Source organism: Mercenaria mercenaria, chromosome 3 (assembly GCF_021730395.1).
Source record: "Mercenaria mercenaria strain notata chromosome 3, MADL_Memer_1, whole genome shotgun sequence".
Lineage (NCBI taxonomy): Eukaryota > Metazoa > Mollusca > Bivalvia > Venerida > Veneridae > Mercenaria > Mercenaria mercenaria.
In genome coordinates, this window is record NC_069363.1 from 32139490 (window position 1) to 32166917 (window position 27428).

A 27428-nucleotide genomic window follows, 5' to 3' on the forward strand; every position below is an offset into this window, starting at 1 on the left:
AAAATGGGTGAATTGTGAGTATAGTTGGATGGTCCTGCATCTCTTCTTCATTATGTTTACTACAAGTCAGATTTACATTGAACTTTGTCTGTCACCATCTTGCATAGTCTCAAGTTTATTGAAATGTTTCCATCTGACTGCACATAGCAGCTGCCTGAGCCTAAAATAGAAGAACCTCTAAATGACTTGTTTTATTAACCACAAGATTGATGTTCAACAGACTTGGTTAGAAGCATTCTTAGGTACATCTTTATCAGATATATTCAAATTGTTCCACTTGACTGCATTTAGGGGCAAGTAATTGAGGCAGATGGTAGGGGTAAATTATCTTTAAACAGAAAAAGGTTTAAAACAACTTCCCAAGATTGGATGGACGGATATTCACCAAACATTGTTAGAAGCATCCTTTGATATATGATATCTTTCTCAGATTTTTTAGATAGTTCCACTTGAATTGCACTAATGAGCCATCAAAGCTAAAAATAGGAACACTTTTAAGCCACATGATGGATCTTTACCTGGTCTGCAGCATCCTTGGATTTATATATATGACAGTTGGAAATAAAAGTGAAATGTTCTTGTCTTTTCCACAGGATGCTATAAATTCTGCTGACGTGGCTGTAACTGAAACAGAGTATGTGCTACATTTGCATAGTTTTGAGATGTATATGTTTGGAGTGGCAGTAAATGCCTTGTCAACATCAGGGGAGATTATCAGTAGTGGATTTAAGTGGAATACTTGTATCTACATCAAAAATACAAGTAAGTGTTTTAATGAAAATAAGTTTGAGGTCTCATTCACTTAATGTAGCTGCTATAAGAATCCTTAAAACAAAGTTTAGGAGTGGATATACTGGGGGTCACAATGTTGGTACATCTGTACCCCTGTGATAACTTGAAATGATTAGTGGATTAACAACAATTTTGCTATACCAGTATATGATCAGAGGGTATGTACAGAAGATGATTTTGGTTACAATCCACAAATTTTTGCCAAAAGTTATGGCCCCTTTTCAACTTTAAATTCATCAAAAATATTCAAAGAATGAATGGATCGAATTCAGTTTTGGTAGACAGGTATTAAGCCAAATTCAATTTGGTTACAATTCAAAATTTTTGTAGAGATATGATATATTGTGGAATATGGTATCACTGTAACCAGTGGTTTTCTTGATTAGCAGACTGTTTTTCAAAGGATTGTACACAGAGGAAAATAAGCCCAGGTAACTATCTGTGCATACCTAGATTGTTGTAATAGCTCATGTTGTCTGTTGATCATACGCACTATTACCGTAACCGGCCAATTATAGGTCGCACTCGTGTATAGGACACAGTGAAAAAATATCAACAGAATTCTGGAAAAATGCTTATACCCACTTATCACTTATCCGAATTTATGTTGTCCAAAATTCGCTATAGGTTCTGACACTAGTAACTCGCTGGTTTTTGCAAAATCATTTTCGATGTTTTTGCATGTTGTGCAAGTATTTAAATTGAAAAGCATAAACTCTGTGTAAGCACTAAACAGCCGCATCCTCTGATCACTCCATGAATATTGACGCCAGCGAAAACGAAAGTACACTTTGGCATGTGGCGGCAAAATGACGTAATTTAATGACTGGTTTGCAAATTGTTTTGAACATTACGGATCAGTGACTATGATCTTGTTAGTGGATCAGTCTAAAATCTTGCATCCACATGTTTACATTTGCCTCCGGATATGATTAAACGATTGTTTGCAGATTGTGACAGTAGGTGTAAGATAAGTAATGCCTCGGGCGTGAATTTCTCGATGAACAAGAGGATTATAGACAACTATCAAAATTATGTTTGAAGACTAGATAGTTGATTTCCAGGCTACCTGATACGGAGTTTCAAGTATTTGAATGCAAAATGTGTGAAAACAGGCCGGGAAAGTTTTACACAGGTTTTGTTCAAAACTTATGATCAGTTACAGAAATGCATTTTAAAATATATTTTAATGAAAAACAGCATTTATTTATCTTAGGATTTTACGTTAGCTCTAAATTTTACATTTTATACAAAAGTAATTTAAGAAGCCGGGTCCCGATACTTGCTATTAGCCCAAGTCATTGGTATTTACTCCCCTTGAATTCTCTTCAATATAAAGGTACGTGGTGTAAACAAAGATCGATTTTCTTAATTTTTGAGTTGTGGGAAATGTTTGGTCTTTTTCTATCCCCATATATAGGACGCATCGGTCCTTTGAGACCAGAATCTCGGTAAAAAAATGTGCGTCTTATATTCGTAGGATGACGGTAAATAAAGCAACTTTTCTTTTGGAATAACATTCAGAAGACAGTGGCCCTTAACAAAGCTAAAGGAAATTGTAATGGGTTAGCTGTTTATTTAATAGATGTATGAAGATTATGCTTGCTGTTCTAGAACCCGAGGTGGCACCACGAAACTTCCATGCTGCAGTATATCAACCAGACAGTGCACTCAGTGTAGAGTGGGACAAATTGTCATGTGAGGACACTCATGCCTACATAAAAAGCTACATTGTCCATATCTGTCCTTCAGTCAAGGGAGAAAACTGCTCAGGTTAGATTTTATTATGCAAAGTTTATTCATGCATATTTATAAAAACTGACTGAGCATATTAATGAGCAGTATATGATACTGTCATAGTTTAATGATTGTTTGTCATAATACACAAGGCTAATTAAGGCATTAATACAGTTAAGTTAGTCGTTCATCCTCCCACACAAAATGTTTAGGTTGTTTCCTTGTAGTGTCAGGACTGTGTCGAACATTTAACCAGATGTCAGTCCGCAAGTTTAACAGACAAGTGGCCTGTGACAATATTGGAAATTTATTTCCATGATAATAAATATACATACTGTATATATCTTTGGTAGGAGAGACATCAACATTCCAAGTAGACAAGGATAAGAATGTCTTTACAATACATGATTTAGCAGAGGGTTCCCGTTACAAAGTGTGGGTGAATGTGAGGTCAGCAGCAGGACTCGGTCCCAGAAGCAGCGTACTCTATGGTGTTGTTGTTGACAGACGTAAGTTGTTTCCTTTATAGAAAGAGACTGAAAAATTTGTATTTGGCAGGATTGTCCCCCTTTGCAAAGTTGTCTCCCTTGTCTGTACGTCCTTGTTTATCTCACTGTGTTTGATACTGTTCCTGTGTCTCTAGTGCTGTTGCTAAAATTCTGTCCTTGATCCTTTCTTTATACCTACAGGACAAAATGTTAACAAAACACCTTTCAGTGCTAAATCTTAGTCAGTTACTTTGTCAGTCGAAAAGTTCATCTGTTGAAAAGATAAAAAGTGTTAAAATTTACGTAAGATATTTTGGAGTGGTTAATTGTTTAAATTAATCATTAATTCAATAAGATGTAGTGTAACTAGAGACCAAGTTACAATATTTGAAGCCTAAAAATATGTGTGATTAAGGTGTTAAAGTTACAGGACATATAATATGAAGGAATGGGCTTCTGCTGCCAAGTGGTTTAGGCGGCAGCTATTGAATCACTTGTCCCTCACCACTGTTGGTTCAAACCTTGCTTGAGAAAGCATGGGAGGAAGTCAATATTCCATCTGGCTGTCTTTTGATACACTCTTAAGTGTGTTCAAAACAGCACATATTTTTGTCTTGACTTTTTTAAATAAAAACTTTGTTTTTTTTAGTTGTGACATCAGGAAGTAGTGAGATCTTACATCTTGGTTTGTTAATCTTTTAAACTAATTTAAGGCTTGCCATGTAAAATAATTTATTTCTAGATTGAATTAGGCAATCCTTTATTACAATGCTTTTCTAGAGACTGTTATGCATTATTGTCAATATGTGTATACTTATCATGTATATTTATGTCTCCCACCACACAGTGGTGTGGGAGACATTGATTTACTCCAGTCTGTGTCTGTCTGTCTTTCTGTCTGTGTGTCTGTCCGCACTCTTAGTCAAACATTTCTCATCCGATCTTCACCAGACTTGAACAAAATGTGTTTGACTATAAGACCTCGGCCAAGTTCCTTAACTAGCCAAATCGGTCCAGGCATATTGGAGTTACAGCCCTTGAATTACCAAAAATCAGCCTTTTTACTCTTGTCCGCGCTCTAAGTCAAACATTTCTCATCCGATCTTCACCAGACTTGAACAAAATGTGTTTGACTCTAAGACCTCGGCCAAGTTCCTTAACTAGCCAAATCGGTCCAGGCATATTGGAGTTACTGCCCTTGAATTACCAAAAATTGGCCTTTTTACTCTTGTCCGCGCTCTAAGTCAAACATTTCTCATCCGATCTTCACCAAACTTGAACAAAATGTTTTGACCATGAGACCTCAGCCAAGCTCGATAACTAGCCAAATCAGTCCAGGCATTTTGGAGATACGGCCCTTGAATTACCGAAAAATCGGCCTTTTTACTCTTGTCTGCACTCTAAGTCGAACATTTCTCATCCGATCTTCACCAAATTTGAACAAAATGTGTTTGATCATAAGACCTTGGCCACGTTCGATAATGAGCCAAATCGGTCCAGGCATTTTGGAGTTTTGGCCCATGAATTGTAGTGAGTAAACAGTTTATACAGACTGACTTGCTATTTAGATGATTAGGCAGTTGTGGGAGACATTCGCTTTTCTCAAAAGCAGCTCTAGTTTTATGTTGTTTTTGAATAAAAGAATTTCAAGAAACATGAAGATAATTTTTAAATGTTTGTACAAGCTTGCTGACAAAGGATTAATTACTATTGTGGAGTACACTTCAATTGGCTTTTAAATGAATTACTGTAGTTTTTGGGATTATTGTAAAGCCTCTAGTTTTATTTGTTTTTCATTAAAAGATTTCCCAACAATCATGAGGAAATAACTTTTTTAAGATGTTTGTACAACTTGTCTGAACAAATGAGCTATATTCATAAATTGTGAGTAAACTTCAATTGCGCTTGTATTAAAGTGAACAAAATACTTATTTTTTTTTTTGTGCAAAATTATTCTTCCTCGAATAAGCAGTTTTCTGTTAAGGTTTTTTAAGCTGGTATCTTAGTAACAACTGTTAGGAAAACATTAAAACTTCACATACTTGTTAACTGTGATGATAGGACCTGTGTAGTGTAAAGGTTTCATAACACTATTTTGCTTTCTCACAAAATTTATATAATGCTCCTTTTTTTACCTAAATTTTTTTGGTTAAGTTTTTCTAGCTCATTTAGTCAAGACAAAAGGGAGGAAAGTTCTACAACTCTTACTTAAGTGTTAGCAAAATTATTGCCCCATTTGTGCTTATGTATGACCATGTATTTATTCATTTAATTGTTTGATGATGAGGCTTGCAAAAAGTGAAGCATTGCTCTCTTCCTACAAAGGTCATCTTTAAAATGACTCCTATTATGCAATAGAATTTCAGTGTTAAATGCTTGAAAGCTTCACTGTGACTGGGTTTTGTATTGCATGAACTGCATAATACTGTCTGCTGTAAAACAGCATTTTATGCATGAAAAGATTTACCATTGTGTGCTTTATTCTAGAATTTCATGTATTACATCAACTTTTGAATGCTCAAAGATTCCTATGGCTTAGTGAACGGTCAATATATAGAATTTGCTGTTTCACATTTATGTATGTTTGTTTTGTGGTACACATGTTTGTATAACTTTAAGTTCACCCTTACGGAAGAAAATGGTCTCCCGCGTACTATTGCAGTGAACCTTCGGCATACTATATGTTTATTGCCGGTATACAAAATAAGATGTTCGCGACTCATACACTTGATATACACGAAACATACGCCAACAGTAAACTTTTCAGAAAATTGATGGTTTGCCGCATACATTTCTTCCCGTGGACATTTTAGTTTGCAAAAGGTACACCACAGAAAATATACACTGCATGTACACCGCAGACGTACACGGAGTGTACACCGCAGAAATGTATGCGGCATGTATGCTGACAATAAACTTTTCAGAATGTACGCGGCAGGCATTATACGCAGAATGTTCACGGCAGGTTTTGTACGCGTACTATACACAGCAAGATTCCATTTGCAGAATGTAAACAGCAGGCAATGTACGCAGAATGTTCACAGCAGGATTTGTACACTTAATGTACACAGCAGGTTTTGTACACATAATGTACACGGCAGGTTTTGTACACATAATGTACGCGGCAACATAATACATGGTGATAGATATATATATATATATGTATACATGACAAATGGTTATATCAAATAAATTATTACACCCTTATTAAATCTATACAAAAAACTGTATAGACTATACTCACAAAAATGTCAGCAGACAGAAATTTTATGGTTCTGCAATACTATTATTGCAGTCAAATAAACTCATGCAAAATAAAGGATGTATGCACAAACACAACTTAAGTAAGTTTACTTTAAGACCATTTTTATTTTACTTATTGCCAAAAGCCAATATTTTAAGGTATTATTTATTCAGTTATACCATGAAATAATAAAATCTAAATAAATCAGTTTTCACTTCCACACTTAAGTTGACATATATAATATATATCTTTTTTTTTATCCAGATACTTGTTTGAATATAGGAAGATAATTATATTCTTACAAAGTTCCATGAAAAAATAAATTGATAATGCACAAAGTATTTTTTCATTTTTCCATGATTTAAATAGCTCACATTGAGCTACATATGAACAATATATATGTTTTAGAGCTACTATAGTTACAGGTAATCTAGATAACTTGGAAAATGAATAAATAATATATTGACTCACCATTTAATTTGTATTCTTTTCATTACTCTTAAATTCCATGCTAAAATAATCTGCACATTGTAAACAAAGAACCATATAAATAAACTTCTTTGTAGCCTTAGTAAAATAACTCCATCCTGCTCTCAAAGAACTTCCTGTTTATAGATTTGAAATTTTGATATTCTTGGGCAAATTTGTCATTTACAGTCAGCTAATGAAGGATATATCTAGGATGTTAAAACTATTTCTGTACTAGAGTAAGATTTTATTCCATTTAGATACTGATAAATTTTAAAGATTACTCTGATAAAAAAAACCAAAAAAGTTAAGGATTACTTTTTGTGGTACATGCACAACCCCCAGAAGTAGTTCACTGACTTTATTTTCATTGGCTGACCTCTTGGCCGGTAGAGTTTCTAAATATAAAGCAGGCAAGATCTTATCAGTCTGTGGTAATCTTCTGTTGTGAGACAAGCAGCATAATACACTGCAGTAGATTAATTTATCACCCCTTAATAGCCAGGTGGAAAAAAAATGCAATATTATTTATGCAACTACTGTTAATGATGTTCTTCTTGGTGTTAGATCTACTCTAGGAGAAAAAGTAATGATGTTTATTTCAACAAATCTTATATAATTAACCATAAATTTTAAGTCCTTGCAGTGTATGTTTCGTATTATAACATATGGTTTCAGATAAAAGTTTTAAGTTTTTGCTGCAAACAGTCTGCAAACCAAAAACTATGAAATACCAATCTTAAGTCCCTGCGGTGTATGTGTCGTGTACTTTAACTATGGAAAAAAATCTTCAAGTTGCTGCTGTGAACATTCAGCAAATAAAAAATTGTTCAATATAAATTTTAAGTCCCTGTTGTGTATGTTTTGTATACTATCAATTTTTGCAGCGAACTGTTAGCGTACTTTGGTTCTCCCGTTTACTATTCGCGACATCAAATAAATGTATGCGAACTATACACCCGTTGCCGTGAACATCTTGTGTACTCCTGCCGCAACTTCATTGTATGCGAATAGTACACATATAGTAAACTTAATGTACACCAGAGAAGCCTTGTTCTGTAAGGGTGCAGGGTCATGTTAAATGTTGCCTGTATCTGTAGACCCTATGTTTGTGTGAATAATGCTGTAGTTTCTACATGTACTTTGTTTATAATCAACAAATGCATTAGGTTACATAAATAGCATCCAACTTTTTGCTGATGTGTGAAATGACAGCATTTTGTGATCGTTCAGAAATGTCTCCCTTTACTGAATATATTTCTACTGAATTCTTATTGTAAACTATACTAAGGTCAACAGTTAATCAAATTTTATTTATTAAATCATTTTATGTCCTTACTGTCATTTTGACAGATTTCAATGAAATTTTTATGAGTGTCTGGTGCTGTGTAAAAAGAGATCATTTGTGAGAATTACTCTAATTTTCACGGATGTGATGAAAGTCTCTTTGCTATACCATTCACTTCATTATTTATAGAGATCTAAAACAAAATTGTTGCACTGAATGAATGTCATTTTATTGAAGATTGATGATTGTCGTAGACTTACTCAGAGGGAAAATGTTTTGCTGGAACTTCACAAATGAGATAAATTTTTAATAACTATTTCAGGGTTGAATGCTGGTGAAATTGGTGGTATAGTGGTTGGCTCCCTGTTTGTTCTTATCATCTTCCTGTTTAGTATAATATTGTGTACACGGTAAGTGATCATCTTCCTGTTTAGTATAATATTGTGTACACGGTAAGTGATCATCTTCCTGTTTAGTATAATATTGTGTACATGTTAAGTGATCATCTTCCTGTTCGGTATAATATTGTGTACACGGTAAGTGATCATCCTTTATTTTATTGTTCTTTACACTGTAAGTGACATGATATTGTGTACATGGTAAGTAATCATCTTCCTGGCAAGAATTTGTATACACATGTACATGGTAAGCACTGTACACAGTAAGCGATTCAGGTCTGGTATGGTGTATGTGGCCTACCAGGCAAAGTAGTCAAGGTCACTGACTTTGAAATACTTTGTCATAATGGGGTAAAAACCTTGGTTAGGATGTAGAAATCTTGATGTGAGGAAGGCATCCAGCTGGCTTACAGAAGGTTATCTAGGTGTCTGTCTATGCCTGAGACAGTGTCTCGAGGGGCACCTGTTGGTCTTCCTATACCATCAAAAGCTGGTAAAGTGACAGTATAGCCTCATATGTGATATTGTGTACAAGGTAAGTAACTATCTTCTTGTCAGATGCGATCAAGGGGAGCTAAAAACTGACTACCATGTATACAACATCACATCTGACAGGAAGATGGTTACTTACCTTTGTGACCGGTCATTGTCCGCTGGCGTCGGCAACATTTGCCTTGTTAACACTCTTGAGGCCACAATTGTGACCCAATATTTATGAAACTTGGACAGAATGTTTGTACAGATGATCTCTAGGTAAAGTTTGAAACTGGATTATGTGGGGTCAAAAACTAGCCAGCAGGTCAGGTCAAATGAAAATCTTGTTAACACTCTTAGAGTCCACAGTTTAAGTTTGAAACTCATGAGAATTGGTCAGAATGTTTGTCTTGTTGACCTCTAGGTCAACTTTGAATCTTGGTAATGTGGGGTCGAAAACTAGATCATCTGGTCAAATCAAAGGAAAAGCTTGTTAACACTTTAGAGGCCACAGTTGTGGCCCAATCTTTATAAAACTTGGTCAGAATGTTTGTATAGATGATTTCTATGTCAGTATTGAAACTTGGTTAAGTGGGGTCAAAAACTAGGTCAGTAGGCCAGATCAAAGGAAAATCTTGTTAACACTCCAAGAGTCCACAGTTTAAGTTTGAAAGTCATGAGAGTTAATCAAAATATTTGTCTTGATGACCTCTAGGTCAAGTTTGAATCTGGGTCATGTGGGGTCAAAAACTAGGTCATTAAGCCAGATCAAAGGAAAATCTTGTTAACACTCTAAGAGTCCACAGTTTAAGTTTGAAACTCGTGAGAATTGGTCAGAATGTTTGTCTTGATGACCTATAGGTCCAGTCTTGTGGGGTCAAAAACTAGGTCACCTGGTCAAATCAAAGGAAAAAACCTGTTAACACGCTAGAGGCCACAGTTGTGTTCAGTCTTTATGAAACTTGGTCAGCATGTTTGTTTTGATGATCTCTAGGTCAGATTTGAAACTGGGTCATATGTGGTCAAAAACTCAAAAACTAAGTCAGTAGGCAGATCAACTCTGGTGAGCGATATAGGGCCATCATGGCCCTCTTGTTAAAAGGAAGCTGTCCTGTAGAGACTAATTCTGTTATGTAATGACAATTTTACAGGAAAACAGTCTACTAAATGAAGAAAATTATGTTAAGAAAGGGAAGGAAATAAAAGATATTAAAATGTTGTTTAAATTGTTTCCTTGAAGAAAAAAAAACAGAGCTGAAAATAAAGAATTTATGTATTCTAATATGTTTAAACATTTTTTTGTTTAAATATTATTATGACTCTTGAATATAAAAGTAAGAAAGCTGCCATAAAACAGTTTCTCATGTAACCAATTAAGGAGGTAGGTTACCTTGTTACAAGGGTAAATTCAAATTAGTTGAACCGCATTATTCTTTTGTATTTCGTGTAATATGAAGTTTTAACTGCTACAATCTCAATTTCGTTTGTCTCTGTCCCTTCAAGTTCATTTTTTATCTAGGTTTGAAGAACATGACCCTCCAAAGGTATTTCATATTGAAAGAAGAAGGAAAATACGGATATTTAACACTTTTCAGTGTATTTTAATTTCATTGATATTCTTAGAAGTTTGCATAATTGATAATTTTACTAATATGCACGTTAGCTTTCTAATATAAGCTTAAAATGTATATGTCACGGGGCTCGTGTTTCCATGGTAACGCATTTTCTCACATTTTTAAACAACTATGTATAAAAATAGGGGTTTTCGACGGCTTCCGTGCCATTCTGTTAATGACCAACATGGAATATTTGGGTAATATTATTAGCAAAATACCAAGCACTTTACATGGTACCCTATTTTTCTTAAAGTTTAAAGTAACCATGGCAACAGGGATGTTTAAAATAGCTTATATCTTGATTTTTGTCGTAATTTCTTATAAAAAGTATTGAATAAGATTATCTTTCTAGTTGATGTAGCTTTAAAACATATTATTTCTGACGTAAGTTATATTTTCGTGTTATTTGCATTTATTCAAACAAATTTCACAGCTTAGAATACTTACAGCAGTACCCTTCGTCCGGAATTTTTCATGGAAAAATCGTCCAGCATGCTGCTATTATTCTCATGGATATTGTTGAAATGAAAATAAAAAGCCGAAGGTGTGTTTCTTAAATAGACCAGTGTCAACGCTTTTAAATTTTACATTTAGATACATAGGTCACGGGCTTCGTTTCCATGGTAACATCAATTCAATTCAAGAAACCACAATTTTCTACTGAAATTTGAACAATTTTAGATCTTAGTTTTAGTACATAAGTAACAAATTATCAACAGAACCTGAAAAATAGGTATTACAAATCAAACTGCTAGATTTTCTATTTGAAAATGACCGTAACAAGTAACCTTTCATCCAACTATATCCAAATAACATTGCTTATCATCATCCATTTTCTTACATTCCGCATAACATTTCAATATAACTACATAAAAGAAGCAAAATATTGATTATTGTTCAGAGCAAAAGACTCATAAAAAATATTTCAGCAAATAATGGTTATTTGAAAATAGTTAAAATAAAGAAAATGCACAGAATTACGTACTTTCAAGATAAAAGCTATTAATTTTGCGCGGTAACTGACACGTAACGTCATGACGTCAATGACGTCATTTTAAGGCAACATTGTTTTGAAGCGTTTCTGCGGCAATTCATTCATTATTTCTGCATTATTAAACCATAAAGCATCAGATCGAAGACAGGTTCATGATTTGTTTTCAGAAGAATGAATATACAAATACATTTAGTTTGTCGTAAACGTCGTCGTAAATCGTCACGTTAGCTTCCGGTTGGACATGCGCACATACAAATATGAAGGTAACCTACCTCCTTAAGAGGAACCTTGTTCTTGATGCAATGTACAAAAGATCGTAGTGATATATAATACACATACTCTTGTTTGCACAGTCAGACCCTTGCTGTAGATTAGTGATACAATGTAGATACATTCAGTATTGCATGATAGATGTTTCTAGCAGGTGATCACACAGAAATACACTTAAATATAAATAGACATTGTTGTGTTAAGTTTGATATGGGATATATATATCTTTAACCACAGTCTCTTCAATTTTGTGTTAGCCACTTTCCATTGGTACGGTCCCTTTTTGAATTTGCATCATTATTTGACAGAATACTACATGCCAGATATAAATTTCTCCACTTTGAACTTACATTAGGAAGAACAAGTTAGGGCAAGTGTATAATACAGAAACTGTTGTTGTAAACTGATTGTATAATAATACCCATATTAGACTAACATATTTGTAGTTTGTAGTTGTGCAAAACTTAGCTATACATAGTGACCATACACATGCCTTCCACTGTAGTGATGACACATGCATGCCATTGTAACTTTCACATAGATATTCTATTATGTTGCAGGCAAGTGTTTAGGACAGTGAAGCAGAGATATTTTGTACCAGTCCCCATAGAAATACCTCATACCTCTTTACCCCCATTACCACCAATAGTAAGTGGCTTTTTGCTTGTTTTTATGTCAAGTACTTCAATAAAGGATAGAAAGTTTAGATGTGCTTCATTAGTGAAAATATCTGTAAATGTTATATTTGAAATTTTTCTTGCACTGTTTAAATATTTATACACTCGTAGTCTATATTTAATTATCAGAAAGAAGATGCACCTACATACCAGCTGGTATTTAGACAGTCAGGAACCTTGGATAGTTATTCTGCATTATTCTGTCAGTGGTTTGCTGCGCTAAAGTCAAAAATTGAAGAAAGAAAAAAAATTCCAAACTTTTTCTGATGTCATTAACTTAACACTTTCTGAATGGCTTGCTGGTCAACAGTCAAAAGTATCAGCCCTGGTTTTTTTGGACTTCAGGCAAACAGCTATGACTAATTGGACTGTGGGCAAATATTTTTTACTTGACTGGCTAGCCATTAAATAAGCGTATATTGTGCCAATTAAAAAGGTCCTTGTTTTTAATAGCAAAACACGGTGAGTAACAATGCGGTCTTTATCATTACAAAACATGTAGTGAACTTATTGTTTTTACTACACTGGCAAAACAGATAGTGATTGTGTTGTCCGTGATTATATTTTGTATGTTTCCTTTACACTAGTAAAGCAATTAATGATTGTGTTGTTCCTTTGTATAACACTAGCAGATTATAAATAGATAGTGATTTTATTGTCTGTTTTCATTACACTAGCCAAGCAAATAGATAGTGATCATATTGTCTGATTTTATAACACAAGCAAAGCAGGTAGTGATTGCATTGTCTGTTTTCACTACACAGCAAAGTAGGTAGTGATTGCGTTGTCTGTTTTCACTACACAGCAAAGTAGGTAGTGATTGTGTTGTCTGTTTTCACTACACAACAATGTAGGTGGTGATTGCATTGTCTGCTTTCACTACACAGCAAAGTAGGTAGTGATTGCGTTGTCTGTTTTCACTACACAGCAAAGTAGGTAGTGATTGGCACTGATTGCGTTGTCTGCTTTCACTACACAGCAAAGTAGGTAGTGATTGCATTGTCTGTTTTCACTACACAGCAAAAGTTGATAGGTTGCATATGTTGTTTTCACTACTACAGCAAATGGATATGTGTTGTCTGTTTTCATACACAGCAAAGCAGATAGTGATTGTTTTGTTTGTTTTCATTACACAGCAATTGTGTCATCTGTTTTCATTACACAGCAATGCAGATAGGTAGTGTTTGTGATTGACTGTTTTCATTACATAGCAAAGCAAGTGTTAATGTAGATTGTGTATGGATTTGTTTTTTCATTACATAGCAAAGCATGGTAGTGATGTGTTGTCTGATTTCATTAAAATGCAATGCAGGTAGTGATTGTTGTTGGTTAGAGTTAGTGTTCTTGTTGTCACAGCAGTGCAAGGTAGTGATTGTTGGTGTCTGTCTTCATTACATAGCAAAGAGTGGTGATTGTGATTTAGTGTTGTTCTTCGATTTCATTAAAAGCAATGCAGGTAGTGATTGTGGTTGACTGTACTTTCATTTACATAGCAAAGCAGGTAGTGATGTTTTGATGTTTGACTGTCTTCATTACATAGCAAAGCAGAGTAGTGATTGTGTTGTACTGATTTCATTAAAATGCAATGCAGGTATGATTGTTGTTGGGTGTATTTTATACAGCAGTGCAGGTAGTGATTGTGTTGACTGTCTTCATTACATAGCAAAGCAGGTAGTGATTGTGTTGACTGATTTCATTAAAATGCAATGCAGGTAGCGGATTGTGTTGGGTGTTTTGATTGTACAGCAGTGCAGGTAGTGATTGTGTTGACTGTCTTCATTACATAGCAAAGCAGGTAGTGATTGTGTTGACTGATTTCATTAAAATGCAATGCAGGTAGGATTGTGTTGGGTGTTTGATTGTACAGCAGTGCAGGTAGTGATTGTGTTGACTGTCTTCATTACATAGCAAAGAGCAGGTAGTGATTGTGTTGTCTGATTTCATTAAAATGCAATGCAGGTAGTGATTTTGTTGTTGGGTGTGTTTGTTTGTACAGCAGTGTTGCAGGTAAGTGAATTGGTGTGTGTGTTTTCTTACATAGCATGCAGGTAGTGATTGTGTTGACTGTTTCATTACATAGCAAAGCAGGTAGTGATTGTGTTGACTGATTTCATTAAAATGCAATGCAGGTAGGATTGTGTTGGGTGTTTTCATTGTACAGCAGTGCAGGTAGTGATTGTGTTGACTGTCTTCATTACATAGCAAAGCAGGTAGTGATTGTGTTGACTGATTTCATTAAAATGCAATGCAGGTACGATTGTGTTGGGTGTTTTCATTGTACAGCAGTGCAGGTAGTGATTGTTGTTGACTGTTTCTTTACATAGCAAAGCAGGTAGTGATTGTGTTGTTGTTATTAATTCAGTATGATTTTAAATGCAATGCAAGTGTATTTGATGATATTGTGTTATTGTTGGTGTGTTTTCATTGTACATGCAGCTGCAGGTAGTGATTGTGTTGTCTGTTTTCATTACATAGCAAAGCAGGTAGTGATTGTGTTTGGTATGATTTCATTTATGTTACAATGCAGGTTGGTATGATTGTGGTTGATACTGTCTTCATTACATAGCAAAGCAGGTAGTGATTGTGTTGACTGATTTCATTAAAATGCAATGCAGGTAGTGATTGTGTTGGGTGTTTTCATTGTACAGCAGTGCAGGTAGTGATTGTGTTGACTGTCTTCATTACATAGCAAAGCAGGTAGTGATTGTGTTGACTGATTTCATTAAAATGCAATGCAGGTAGCGATTGTGTTGGGTGTTTTCATTGTACAGCAGTGCAGGTAGTGATTGTGTTGACTGTCTTCATTACATAGCAAAGCAGGTAGTGATTGTGTTGTCTGATTTCATTAAAATGCAATGCAGGTAGTGATTGTGTTGGGTGTTTTCATTGTACAGCAGTGCAGGTGGTGATTGTGTTGACTGTTTTCATTACATAGCAAAGCAGGTAGTGATTGTGTTGTCTGATTTCATTAAAATGCAATGCAGGTAGTGATTGTGTTGACTGTCTTCATTACATAGCAAAGCAGGTAGTGATTGTGTTGACTGATTTCATTAAAATGCAATGCAGGTAGTGATTGTGTTGGGTGTTTTCATTGTACAGCAGTGCAGGTAGTGATTGTGTTGACTGTCTTCATTACATAGCAAAGCAGGTAGTGATTGTGTCGACTGATTTCATTAAAATGCAATGCAGGTAGCGATTGTGTTGGGTGTTTTGATTGTACAGCAGTGCAGGTAGTGATTGTGTTGACTGTCTTCATTACATAGCAAAGCAGGTAGTGATTGTGTTGTCTGATTTCATTAAAATGCAATGCAGGTAGTGATTGTGTTGGGTGTTTTCATTGTACAGCAGTGCAGGTAGTGATTGTGGTGTCTGTTTTCATTACATAGCAATGCAGGTAGTGATTGTGTTGACTGTTTTCATTACATAGCAAAGCAGGTAGTGATTGTGTTGACTGATTTCATTAAAATGCAATGCAGGTAGTGATTGTGTTGGGTGTTTTCATTGTACAGCAGTGCAGGTAGTGATTGTGTTGACTGTCTTCATTACATAGCAAAGCAGGTAGTGATTGTGTTGACTGATTTCATTAAAATGCAATGCAGGTAGCGATTGTGTTGGGTGTTTTCATTGTACAGCAGTGCAGGTAGTGATTGTGTTGACTGTCTTCATTACATAGCAAAGCAGGTAGTGATTGTGTTGTCTGATTTCATTAAAATGCAATGCAGGTAGTGATTGTGTTGGGTGTTTTCATTGTACAGCAGTGCAGGTAGTGATTGTGTTGTCTGTTTTCATTACATAGCAAAGCAGGTAGTGATGGTGTTGTCTGATTTCATTAAAATGCAATACAGGTAGTGATTGTGTTGGGTGTTTTCATTGTACAGCAGTGCAGGTAGTGATTGTGTTGACTGTTTTCATTACATAGCAGAGCAGGTAGTGATTGTTATGTCTGTTTTCATTAAAATGCAATGCAGGTAGTGACTGTGTTGGGTGTTTTCATTGTACAGCAGTGCAGGTAGTGATTGTGTTGACTGTTTTCATTACATAGCAAAGCAGGTAGTGATTGTGTTGTCTGATTTCATTAAAATGCAGTGCAGGTAGTGATTGTGTTGGGTGTTTTCATTGTACTGCAGTGCAGGTAGTGATTGTGTTGACTGTTTTCATTACATAGCAAAGCAGGTAGTGATTGTGTTGTCTGATTTCATTAAAATGCAATGCAGGTAGTGATTGTGTTGGGTGTTTTCATTGTACAGCAGTGCAGGTAGTGATTGTGGTGTCTGTTTTCATTACACTAGCATTTTCGCTATACTGCAATGCAGGTAGTGATTGTGTTGGATGTTTTTCATTACACTATCAATGCAAACAGGTCATGAAAGTCTTGACATTCATTACGCTTGCAAAGCAAATAGTGATTATAGTGTATGTTTTCATTACACAGTAAAGCAGGTAGTGATTGTGTTTGGTGTTTTCATTACATAAGTAAAGCAGACATAAGAATTTTTTAATGTCTGTTTACTTAGAAACAGAGATAAATAATGTCAGAAGTTATGAATTAATATATATTTCTTTAAATGATTAATGGATTTTAATTAAAATTTTTAGCCGATGCCTCCACGCCAAAACCCCCCAGACTCAGATAGTTCAGACGGAATTTATGAGAAAATTGTAGAAGGCCCGCCCAGCCCCAGCTCTTCAACTGAATCAACCACTGGTGTAGAAGCTCCTCTCATTAACAACAAATGGAAATTTTCATCTTTAAAGGTTTCTTTAGATATATATTATATATAAAGACCATTATAAACTGTGTTTAATCTGACTTCTCATTTATAAAACAGCATAGTTTTTGTATTGCAAAAAGTAGAATTTTTTATCCACCTTGAAGTAGCTGTTGCCGTTGCTTTCAGGTTAAAGTTTTATGGCTTGTTTGAATTATAATCTTCTTTACTGCACCCCCTTTATCATCAAACCTCACATAAGGGTTGGGGGAAGGCATCTTTCAGTTTAGGGGTCAGGTCCACTGGAGGTCAAGAACACTGAGGTCAAATATGATAATAGTGTTGGTTACAGCTTTAATGCTTTTCATGCTGGACACAACTGAGTCTGCCTTGAGACCAGTGTAGATCATGATCAGCCTGCACACCCGTTCGCCATTCAGTCTGTATCTTTTTGGTACGCATCCCTTTTAACAGTTAATGGTACTGTCCAAATTGAAAGATGGACAAGTTCATTATAGAAATTTAGCAGGGTAAGGGTTAAAGCAGTAATGCCTATATGACAGTTAATTCTTACTTACTGCCCTTAAAATTTTTAGATTTCATGTAGGTACTTGTCTTTGTGGTTTAAATATAAAAGATCATAAAGGTCAAGGTCATTGTTTCTAAGTTTAATCCATCTGACAGTGAAAAACCTAATTTATCTGCAACTGCTTGTTGCATTCACTATTTGCTGTAATTTTCACTTCTCTATTAGGCAAGCAGTTTCTGGATAGTCGAGCAAGCTGTCTTTCCAGCATTTCTTGCTAAAAGTGCAAATAAGCTGCATGCTATTTCTCATATAATACATCCTTTCTATTTAATCAAATACTACAGGCATATGCTAATAAAAAGGTATCAAGACAGTTAACCTATATATGTATCAGTAATAGTCATTTAACATTATTCTAATTACAGCAACATATATATGGTAAAAAAGAGCGTGCCCGACACAGCAGTGACAGTGGGCGGGGCAGTCTGAGCCAATCAGCTGACACTTTACTCATGAGACTTCATCCATCTCATCTCAGAAAGCACAAGAAAAACAAGAAATCCAACAAGTCAGAGAGTGACTCTGGTGTAATTGTTGATGGGAGGGGCCAAGTTTGTACTTATACAAACACCAGCCAATCAGAGAAGAGCAGGGGCAAGAACAATTGTGATATAAATATTTATAACTTCAGTGGTGATAACGGAAAGTTGAACTGTGGGGAAGTTAATCCATACAGTTGTGTTGACATTGTGGAAAAAATTGATAGTAAATCTGAACAGTTACTTAGAAAGTCGTCTTGTGATAAAGCAGAAATATCAAAGTGTAAAGGGAGCACATTATCTTTACCACCAGGGTTGTGTAAAATGTCAACATTTATGTCTCAGCCATTAGACTATAGAGCTCAAAGTGCTGGAGATGACTTAGATTTGGAACATCGAAGACTAAGCTCAATGAGAGAAACTAAAGAATTTGAATCAAGTGACATGAATTCTGAAGCTGGTACCCTTGACAGTGTGGAGGATATAGAACATGAAACCACAGACTCATTTAGTAGCCGAGAACCAGAAAGTTTGGTATATAGATCAGATGGAAGCCAGGTACCAGGAATGAACTCTTACTTAAAATTTGTTGACAGTAAGAAAATGGAGTCAATGGAAGATGTGTCTCTGTTACAGTGTAACTGTGATTGCCACAAAAACAATGGGACACAGGTGATGGTTGGTGATGGTTACGTCACCGAGGCAGCCATGATTTCTCACTCTGAGGATAATTGTGAGTGTTTACGTGAGAAGGTTTCAAATGTTCAGAGACAAGATGATGATGTCCTTCAGAAAGTTTCAGGTTTACAGGATAAAGAAAAGAATGGATTACGTCCGTGTAGTCAAGTGTTTAACCTTCCACCACATTACTTTGGTTCCATGGGAACTGTTGTAGACCCATCCCGAACAACTGAATTGTAAATAACAAAACCAGCCAACAAGACAGGTCATGTTATACTTTAAGGGATAATGTTACACTTAATCCGCTGGCTTTGTTAGAGCTTTCATAAAACTGTATGGATGTACAATGCTTGAAAAACTAGAGAATGTGGAAATAATACATTGTGCAAAGATCTTTTTGTCACATATGTATCTGTGATTATTTTAAAGATTTATACTAATTCACACAATCTGATACAGCATAATACAGAAACAGATCTTGAAATAGAAAATAGAAAAAATGTTTTTTAATATATATATTATGACTACAAATGAACAGGAATTGATTGTGTATACATTTTTTTGTGTAAACACTGAATAGGTGACATCAGTTCTGTAACTATTTAAAGACACAGGCTGCAGTTTCTTGTATGAGAGATGGGACAAAAAATTTCTAATTATAGAATTTGTTCAAACTTTGTATATGAACATAGTTTCATGTAAGAAACAGAAAAATGCAAAAAGCAATCATAGGTCACCTTGCTTGTTTAGGAGTTATCTGCCCTTAAAACCATTTGTGACCATTTTTCTTCAAATTTTCATATTCAAGGGCAGATAACTCCTGAACAAGCATGGTGACCTTCAGTTTTTTTCATAATTCTGTTTCTAACATGACACTGTGTTCATATACAAAGTTTGAACAAATTCTATTATTGGGGATTTTTTTTTACCCCAAACTGCCATATGCGTCCTTAATTAGTAATTATCTTCAGTGATATCATGTATTTTGTAATGGTCACTTGTAACCACTGATATCACCAAAAACAGATTATATCATTTGCGAGTGATATCATTTCTTTTGTTATTTCTACATAAAAACTATGTTAGTAGTTCAGATAAAAACAATAGCAATTTATTATATTATATAAGCAATTATTCTTGAAACTTACAAGTGTTTGTTTTTTTGTTGAAAGAAAATTGCACAGGAATCATGAAATTCATTTGTAAGATGTTGAATATATCAAGATTCACTCTACTACTTATCATAATATTTCTTCCAAACTGAGGTCTGAAACTTAATAAAATATTCTCACATAAAAGAGATTAAAGTTGTAATTACTTAGAAATAAATTATGGACCAAAGCTGGATTATTTCTGTTCTACTGTTCATTCGGACTTGCCATATATTGTATTTATTGTCAAATGGCTGGCATACAATAGAATGAAGCATAGCTGTATATTTTTATGTATAATTTGATTGTTTATTATGTCAGAATGATGTAATATCTGAAGACAATCACATATTTAACAATATATGTTTTTGTGCCATATTTGGTGAAGTAGAGTAAATATTTGACTTGAAGTTAATGTACGATGTTATATATTCAGCTCCACCGGTGAGAATCGCATAATATTCTGCTGTTTTGTATCAGGTAGTTTTAATGTAGAAATTTACAATAGATATACTTGATGAAAATATGATATCATGTTATGATTAAGGAAGACAATAATTTTTTTTACAATGAACAAATTTTCATTTTCTTGCTTATTTGGGTATGTTAACCATACAGAACAATGTTCAGATATAAGATCAGTTCATGTTCAGATATAAGATCAGTTCATTTCTGTATCAATTTCTCATCCAGTAGTTGCCTTTTCACCTTACTTTGTTTCTTTATAGGAATTTCTTACTAAGTTCTAATAATTCTTGATAAATCTTTTATTAAAATCCAAAATCTAAAACTTTGAAAATTTTATTTCTGTAAGAGCTATTGAAATAAACCTCTTGAATATTATTTATTCTGGTCTTCAGTTCTAGAAACAGATTCTTTAAGTGTGATTCATACCCTATGTAGTATATGTACACATGAATAGAAATATCGCAGAAACCTTTCAACTTCTGGACTAATTTAACGTTTTGAATTAAATTATAAGTGATACCTTTATATATAACCTTTTGTCAGTGTTTTGAGAATGTCTACTCATAGGACATAAAAATATATAAATAAGAATTGCTTACTACTTGCCAACCTCCCACTCCTGTACTTTTTTTCCTGTTGTTTTTAAAATGTATGTTGGAATCTTATTGTATATTTATGGAAAACGTGTTGATGGGCATCGGAATGTTTTTTAAAACATATTTCATTTATTTGTGGACAGCTACTTTTTTAAAGCTTGTAGCCATAGGCAGTTTTGCAACAACTTTTTACATACATACAGAAATGAAATTGTGAAAATTTAATCAGGTCATAAATGTTTACATATGTATTTCTTATTTATAGTGTATAATTGGTACCTCAAGTATATTTTGCATTTTCTGTAATAAGTCGGAGCTTGATGCATGCAAGCAGTCTTCCTTTGTATGTAACTTATGTTGAAGCCTATCTTTCACAATTTATAGCATAATTAAACCTTTATATGGCATAATTAATTATTTGGTTGTATAAGAGATAAGAAGTTAGCTGGAAGATGGTTTAGCATTGATTCAATCATAAAATTGTATTTCTTCAGCAGTTATTATAAACTTATTACACTAGTGATAGGTTTAAAGTCACCAATGTTTTTTTTGTGGTGACCGTGTGTCTGAATTTCAGTCTCCATATAGCTGACTTTAAGTCATTGTGTGGCTGATTCTAGGTCATCACATGGCTGATTTTAGGTCACCATACCTTGTGACTGATTTTAGGTCACCATATTGTGTGGCTGATTTTAGGTCACCATATTGTGTGGCTGATTTTAGGTCATCTGAGCACCTAACTTACAAGTATGATGCTTTTTAAATTGTTTTGACTTTTTTTAGCACTTCTAAAACCATTACCGGTATACACACAATGTGTTTTAAAAGAAAGAATTTGAAAAGCTTGCATTTTCTATTTGGCATCTTAATGTTAATAACTTATTTATTATTGAAAATGGGAGATAATTTTCCATTCTCTATTTACTTTTTTACTCAAAATGTACATTCCTTCCTTTTATATTTATTCCATATTGTACATTCCATTACTTGATTTTTTGTACATTCTTTCAATAGCTTCGTTATTTTTCATATGAAGTGAATTGTTCAAAGATAATTATTATATAGCTATAGACTTTATTTAGTGTAAAACTGTTACTTTAGGATATACAATTGTATAGTGCTATTTGTAATATATCTGGGTATTTTCTCCGTATATATCTGGGCATTTTCTCTGTATGTAGCTGTAGTGTACCATAACACCTGTATATTATAATGGGATATTTTGAAGCATAAACTTTATTGTACTTCTGCTTCATTTCAGTTGAAACTTAAGAATTCAAACTCCCCAGATGTCAAAATTGTACTGCCATTGACTTACCTGAAGGCAAGGGAATCACAATGCATAATATGACTGGTACCAGTGGCACTGAAGGCAAGGGAATCACATTGCATAATGTGACTGGTACCAGTGGCACTGAAGGCAAGGGAATCACAGTGCATAATGTGACTGGTACCAGTGGCACTGAAGGCAAGGGAATCACAGTGCATAATGTGACTGGTACAAGTGGCACTGAAGGCAAGGGAATCACAGTGCATAATGTGACTGGTACCGATGACACTGAAGGCAAGGGAATCACAATGCATAATGTGACTGGTACCAGTGGCACTGAAGGCAAGGGAATCACAGTGCATAATGTGACTGGTACCGATGGCACTGAAGGCAAGGGAATCACAATGCATAATGTGACTGGTACCAGTGGCACTGAAGGCAAGGGAATCACAGTGCATAATGTGACTGGTACCAGTGGCACTGAAGGCAAGGGAATCACAATGCATAATGTGACTGGTACCAGCGGCACTGAAGGCAAGGGAATCCCAATGCATAATGTAATGTTACTGGTGGCACCAAAGGCAAGTGCATAATGTGAAAGGTACCAATGGCATTGCATACATGGCGCTTCCCCCACATACAGGTGTATAAAATATGTTGTACCTAAAATGTGTGTGGGTGTGTGTGACTGAATATGTCAGAGCAGACATGCAGTAAATTTATATAGTTAATTATACCTTGAATCAGCATTATAACAATCAATAAACCTTGGTTGTGAACTTGAATCATCTAAGTTTATATATTTATCATGTAGTTTTGACTTTGCATATTGTTGTATGATTATGTAAATAATGATGATAAATTATGGAGAAAAAAATATGGGGGACATAAAAGGCCATTGAATTTCCTAAGAGAAGACTGACTAGTTCTCAAACTACCGGTACATAGCCTTTGGACACCTGTAGCTTTTCAGGTGTAATTTTGACGTTTTTGCTTCTAATTTGAAACAACTTTCTTTGTTTGGTTTAAATTATTTGTTCCCGTGTGGACTGAATACATCTGCGGATGTCTCTAACTTGCTTTTTGTACTTTTAGCTTGTGTAAATGTTGAGTTCTGTTCAACCCGGGGCTAGAGGGCATGGACGGTAGCATGCATTTCCACTACCGTCCATGAACAGGCTCAATCAAACCAAGCCTGCAACATTTTCGTTTTTGTCGTGTTGAGCGACCTGTGAAGTTTCAATTTTTTTCTATTTCACTAGTCACTACCAGATATAGCTGTTCGAATTATGCATTGATATTAATTCTCTTCCAAGAAATCAGATTACATAACAGATAAGTATCTTAACAATGCACCCCATTTTCAACAAAAACATCAGTTTCAGTTTAAAGACATGTCCTTAGGATATAGGTTACACAACATGGATACAAGTATGAAACTGGTTTATGCCATTATGTTTGGGTGAAGTCTGATTGCTTTTCCTCAGATTCCCCTGCAGGTGATGATATACATAGGTAGATAACACACAAGTAATTGTGAAGATTGCAGTGCTGTCATGGATGTATGGTAGTGTGCCCACAGACATGAATAGTTCTAATATCTATCTGGCAGTTGTACCCAAAGTTCTATACTGGTTAAGCTTTAGAAGAATACAGTCCAGTGGCATATGCTCCATTTCTACTTCTTTAAAAACAGTTTGTTAAATGCATATTCACTCCTTTTGTTTATTTGCTTAAATTGATTTTACGTTGTAAATTATAAGGAATTGGTGTATAAATAAACTGAATTGAATTAAATTGTAGACAATAAAAACAAGTTGAATTAAAGGGAAGTAATATTAGTAAATGAAATTATCTCTAAGACTTGCAATCATTAAATTTTAAAAGGAAGTAATTCATGTCATAAAATGTATTGTAAAGTCTCCTGTATTCTTAAAATTTTGTTTCTTACATTCTGTATTGAAAATTAAGTAAAAGATATATGTTCTTGTGTAAAAAGTTTAATTAAAAATGTCAAAAACTGTTAAAAGAAGTCATCATTTACCTCTCAGTTTGAATTGACAAATGAGATTGGGGTGTAGGTCCTGGGTGCAACACATCCTCTTGTCCTGGTGAATGTGTATGCTAGGTTATTACAACATACATCCATGGATAAAAATGTAAATGTGACAAAAAAAGACATGACATCTTTGACCTCAGAGGTGACCTTGACCTTAAAGCTAGGGGTCTGGGTCTTGCCTTTGACATGTTGTCTTGTTTTAGGGAACACATGTACCAAGTAACAGCTAAATATCTTGACGGAAAGAATATATTGAAGGAAAACAAAATAGTCCCAGTTAACGTAAAGCATTCAAATGTGATCTTGAAATTTGAACTATAGGCCAGGTATTTGTGCATGACACAGCATCTTATAGGAAGCATTTGTGCCAATTTACATGAAAATTCCAAGATGGGTGGCAGAGTGAGGTACAGGACAAGACTGAGATGGACTGACTGAATGACAGATGATGGGACTAATAAAAAATGCTGAAACTTCATTTTATTTGCATTCAAAATTCTTACATGAACAATTTATCAATAAAAACTACTCATTGTCATTGATACATCCGATACATTAAGTGCATACAAACCGTGCCTGACTTCTTCCTGGTTAATCTCTTCTTGTTATTATAGTGCTGATTATCTGCAAACAACAAGTGCTCTCAAAGTCTTCATTATCTCATACATGTTTGCCTAATGTTCCTTGAATTGTAAGGAATTCAATATATTTTGTTTCTATTATTTGAGGTTTTGTCTACAATGTCATTGATATAGGTGGTAATTCTGTCACATTTCCTGTCAGAAAAAAATTCATTTCATATTATTTATGAAGCTGTATTTCTGTACCAACACCTAGAGTTAACTTCCGTTTAAGGTATTTCTGCATGTTTTGAAAGTCATGGCATAATTCTCTTTTATTGGGGAGCCAATTTTCAGCACTTTATTACAAATTGAAATTACCTCTGGATAAACAGAAATCCCACAGGGGTCCGTAATGGACGAAGGGTACATCAATAATTTTGGAACTTCATCAAATCGCTCAAAATGTCATTTTTGATGTTGTCTGAGAGTGTCAGTATATGCCTCAGATGTAAGATATAACCGTATTTGAGAGCTGCAGACCTAGACATTTCAGAAATATTTTCAAAATAAGTTTCGTGTAATAAATGTTGTTTCTATGGAAGCGTGAAAAGGCCATCAGACGCTAATACGTTTTAGTACGTTAAGGCTGGGGAAAGGATATGTAGATTTACAACTGAGAAATTTTACTAAAATCTACACTGCAGAAACTTTTCTGTATGGGAACATATCATCAATATTGAGATATTCCCATATCATCAATATTGAGATATTCCCATAGACATCCTTGACTAAGGACCTAAGTTTTCAGTTTAGTCTTGCAAAAATCTCCAGCGTATGTACCTGTCCTTTTATAAGCTCGACTATTCGAAGAAAAGGGGAGCTATCCTACTCACCCCAAATATTTTCAAAGTCCATTGAGATATTGCTTTCATATTTTGCATACTTGTTTACCATCATGACCCCAGTCTGTAAAAAGGAGGAGGCAACTCCATCAAGCATTTTGACTGAATTATGGCCCCTTTTCGACTTAGAATATGCTTATTGTAATGTTAAGGTTTTACTCATAGCTTATATTATACTATCAAGCACTGAGAATTATGTATAGGATAGACAATGAGTGCCTTTGTCTACGGGATATATACAACAAGCAAAGCGTACCACCCCAAATATTTTCAAAGTCCATTGAGATATTGCTTTCATATTTTGCATACTTGTTTACCATCATGACCCCAGTCTGTAAAAAGGAGGAGGCAACTCTATCAAGCATTTTGACTGAATTATGGCCCCTTTTTGACTTAGAATATGTTTATTGTAATGTTAAAGTTTTACCCATTGCTTATATTATACTATCAAGCACTGAGAATAGTCGAGCAGGCTGTCCACTGACATCTCTTGTTGACCAAATGTTCACAGTATCTTGAACGTATGAAATTCAAGACTTAAATTAAATTCTGTATGATGCAAACATGCAGAACTACCTTAAATGGTAGAAACTGTTAGTAGTAGATTGAACAATGTCAGGTACTGTGACTACTGTCAGTAGAAACTGTTAGTAGTAGATTGAACAATGTCAGGTACTGTGACTACTGTCAGTAGAAACTGTTAGTAGTAGATTGAAGGTACTGTGACTACTGTCAGTAGAAACTGTTAGTAGTAGATTGAACAGTGTCCGGTACTGTGACTACTGTCAGTAGAAACTGTTAGTAGTAGATTGAACAGTGTCAGGTACTGTGACTACTGTCAGTAGAAACTGTTAGTAGTAGATTGAACAATGTCAGGTACTGTGACTACTGTTAGTAGTAGATTGAACAGTGTCAGGTACTGTGACTACTGTTAGTAGTAGATTGAACAGTGTCAGGTACTGTGACTACTGTCAGTAGAAACTGTTAGGAGTAGATTGAACAATGTCAGGTACTGTGACTACTGTCAGTAGAAACTGTTAGTAGTAGATTAAACAGTGTCAGGTACTGTCAGTAGAAACTGTTAGTGTAGATTGAACATGTCAGGTACTGTGACTACTGTCGTAGAAACTGTTAGTAGCTAGATTGAACGTGTACGTACTGTGACTACTGTCAGTAGAAACTGTTAGTAGTAGATTGAACAGTGTCCGGTACTGTGACTACTGTCGGTAGAAACTGTTAGTAGCAGATTGAACAGTGTCCGGTACTGTGACTACTGTCGGTAGAAACTGTTAGTAGCAGATTGAACAGTGTCCGGTACTGTGACTACTGTCGGTAGAAACTGTTAGTAGCAGATTGAACAGTGTCTCGTACTGTGACTAGAAACTGTTAGTAGCAGATTGAACAATGTCCGGTACTGTGACTACTGTCGGTAGAAACTGTTAGTAGCAGATTGAACAATGTCCGGTACTGTGACTACTGTCAGTAGAAACTGTAAGTAGCAGATTGAACAATGTC

At 34.9% G+C, this 27428-nt stretch overlaps 1 protein-coding gene across 9 annotated transcripts in view; it reads left to right on the forward strand.

The window, feature by feature from the left end:
- LOC123525163 (interleukin-6 receptor subunit beta-like) overlaps positions 1-27004 on the forward strand; it is a 199339-nt gene extending 172335 nt beyond the window's left edge. For 4 of the 9 annotated variants that reach the window (XM_053538120.1, XM_053538119.1, XM_053538122.1 and 1 more), the window contains 7 exons: positions 594-762; positions 2407-2565; positions 2883-3038; positions 8340-8427; positions 12330-12417; positions 17043-17201; positions 18110-27004. In XM_053538120.1, coding sequence (XP_053394095.1) covers positions 594-762; positions 2407-2565; positions 2883-3038; positions 8340-8427; positions 12330-12417; positions 17043-17201; positions 18110-19144 — 1854 coding nt within the window. In that variant the 3' untranslated portion in view covers positions 19145-27004. The remainder of the gene's footprint in view (positions 1-593; positions 763-2406; positions 2566-2882; positions 3039-8339; positions 8428-12329; positions 12418-17042; positions 17202-18109) is intronic. The other 5 variants (XR_008370145.1, XR_008370147.1, XR_008370148.1 and 2 more) reach the window with 5 other exon arrangements.
- The last annotated feature ends 424 nt before the right edge of the window (positions 27005-27428 follow it).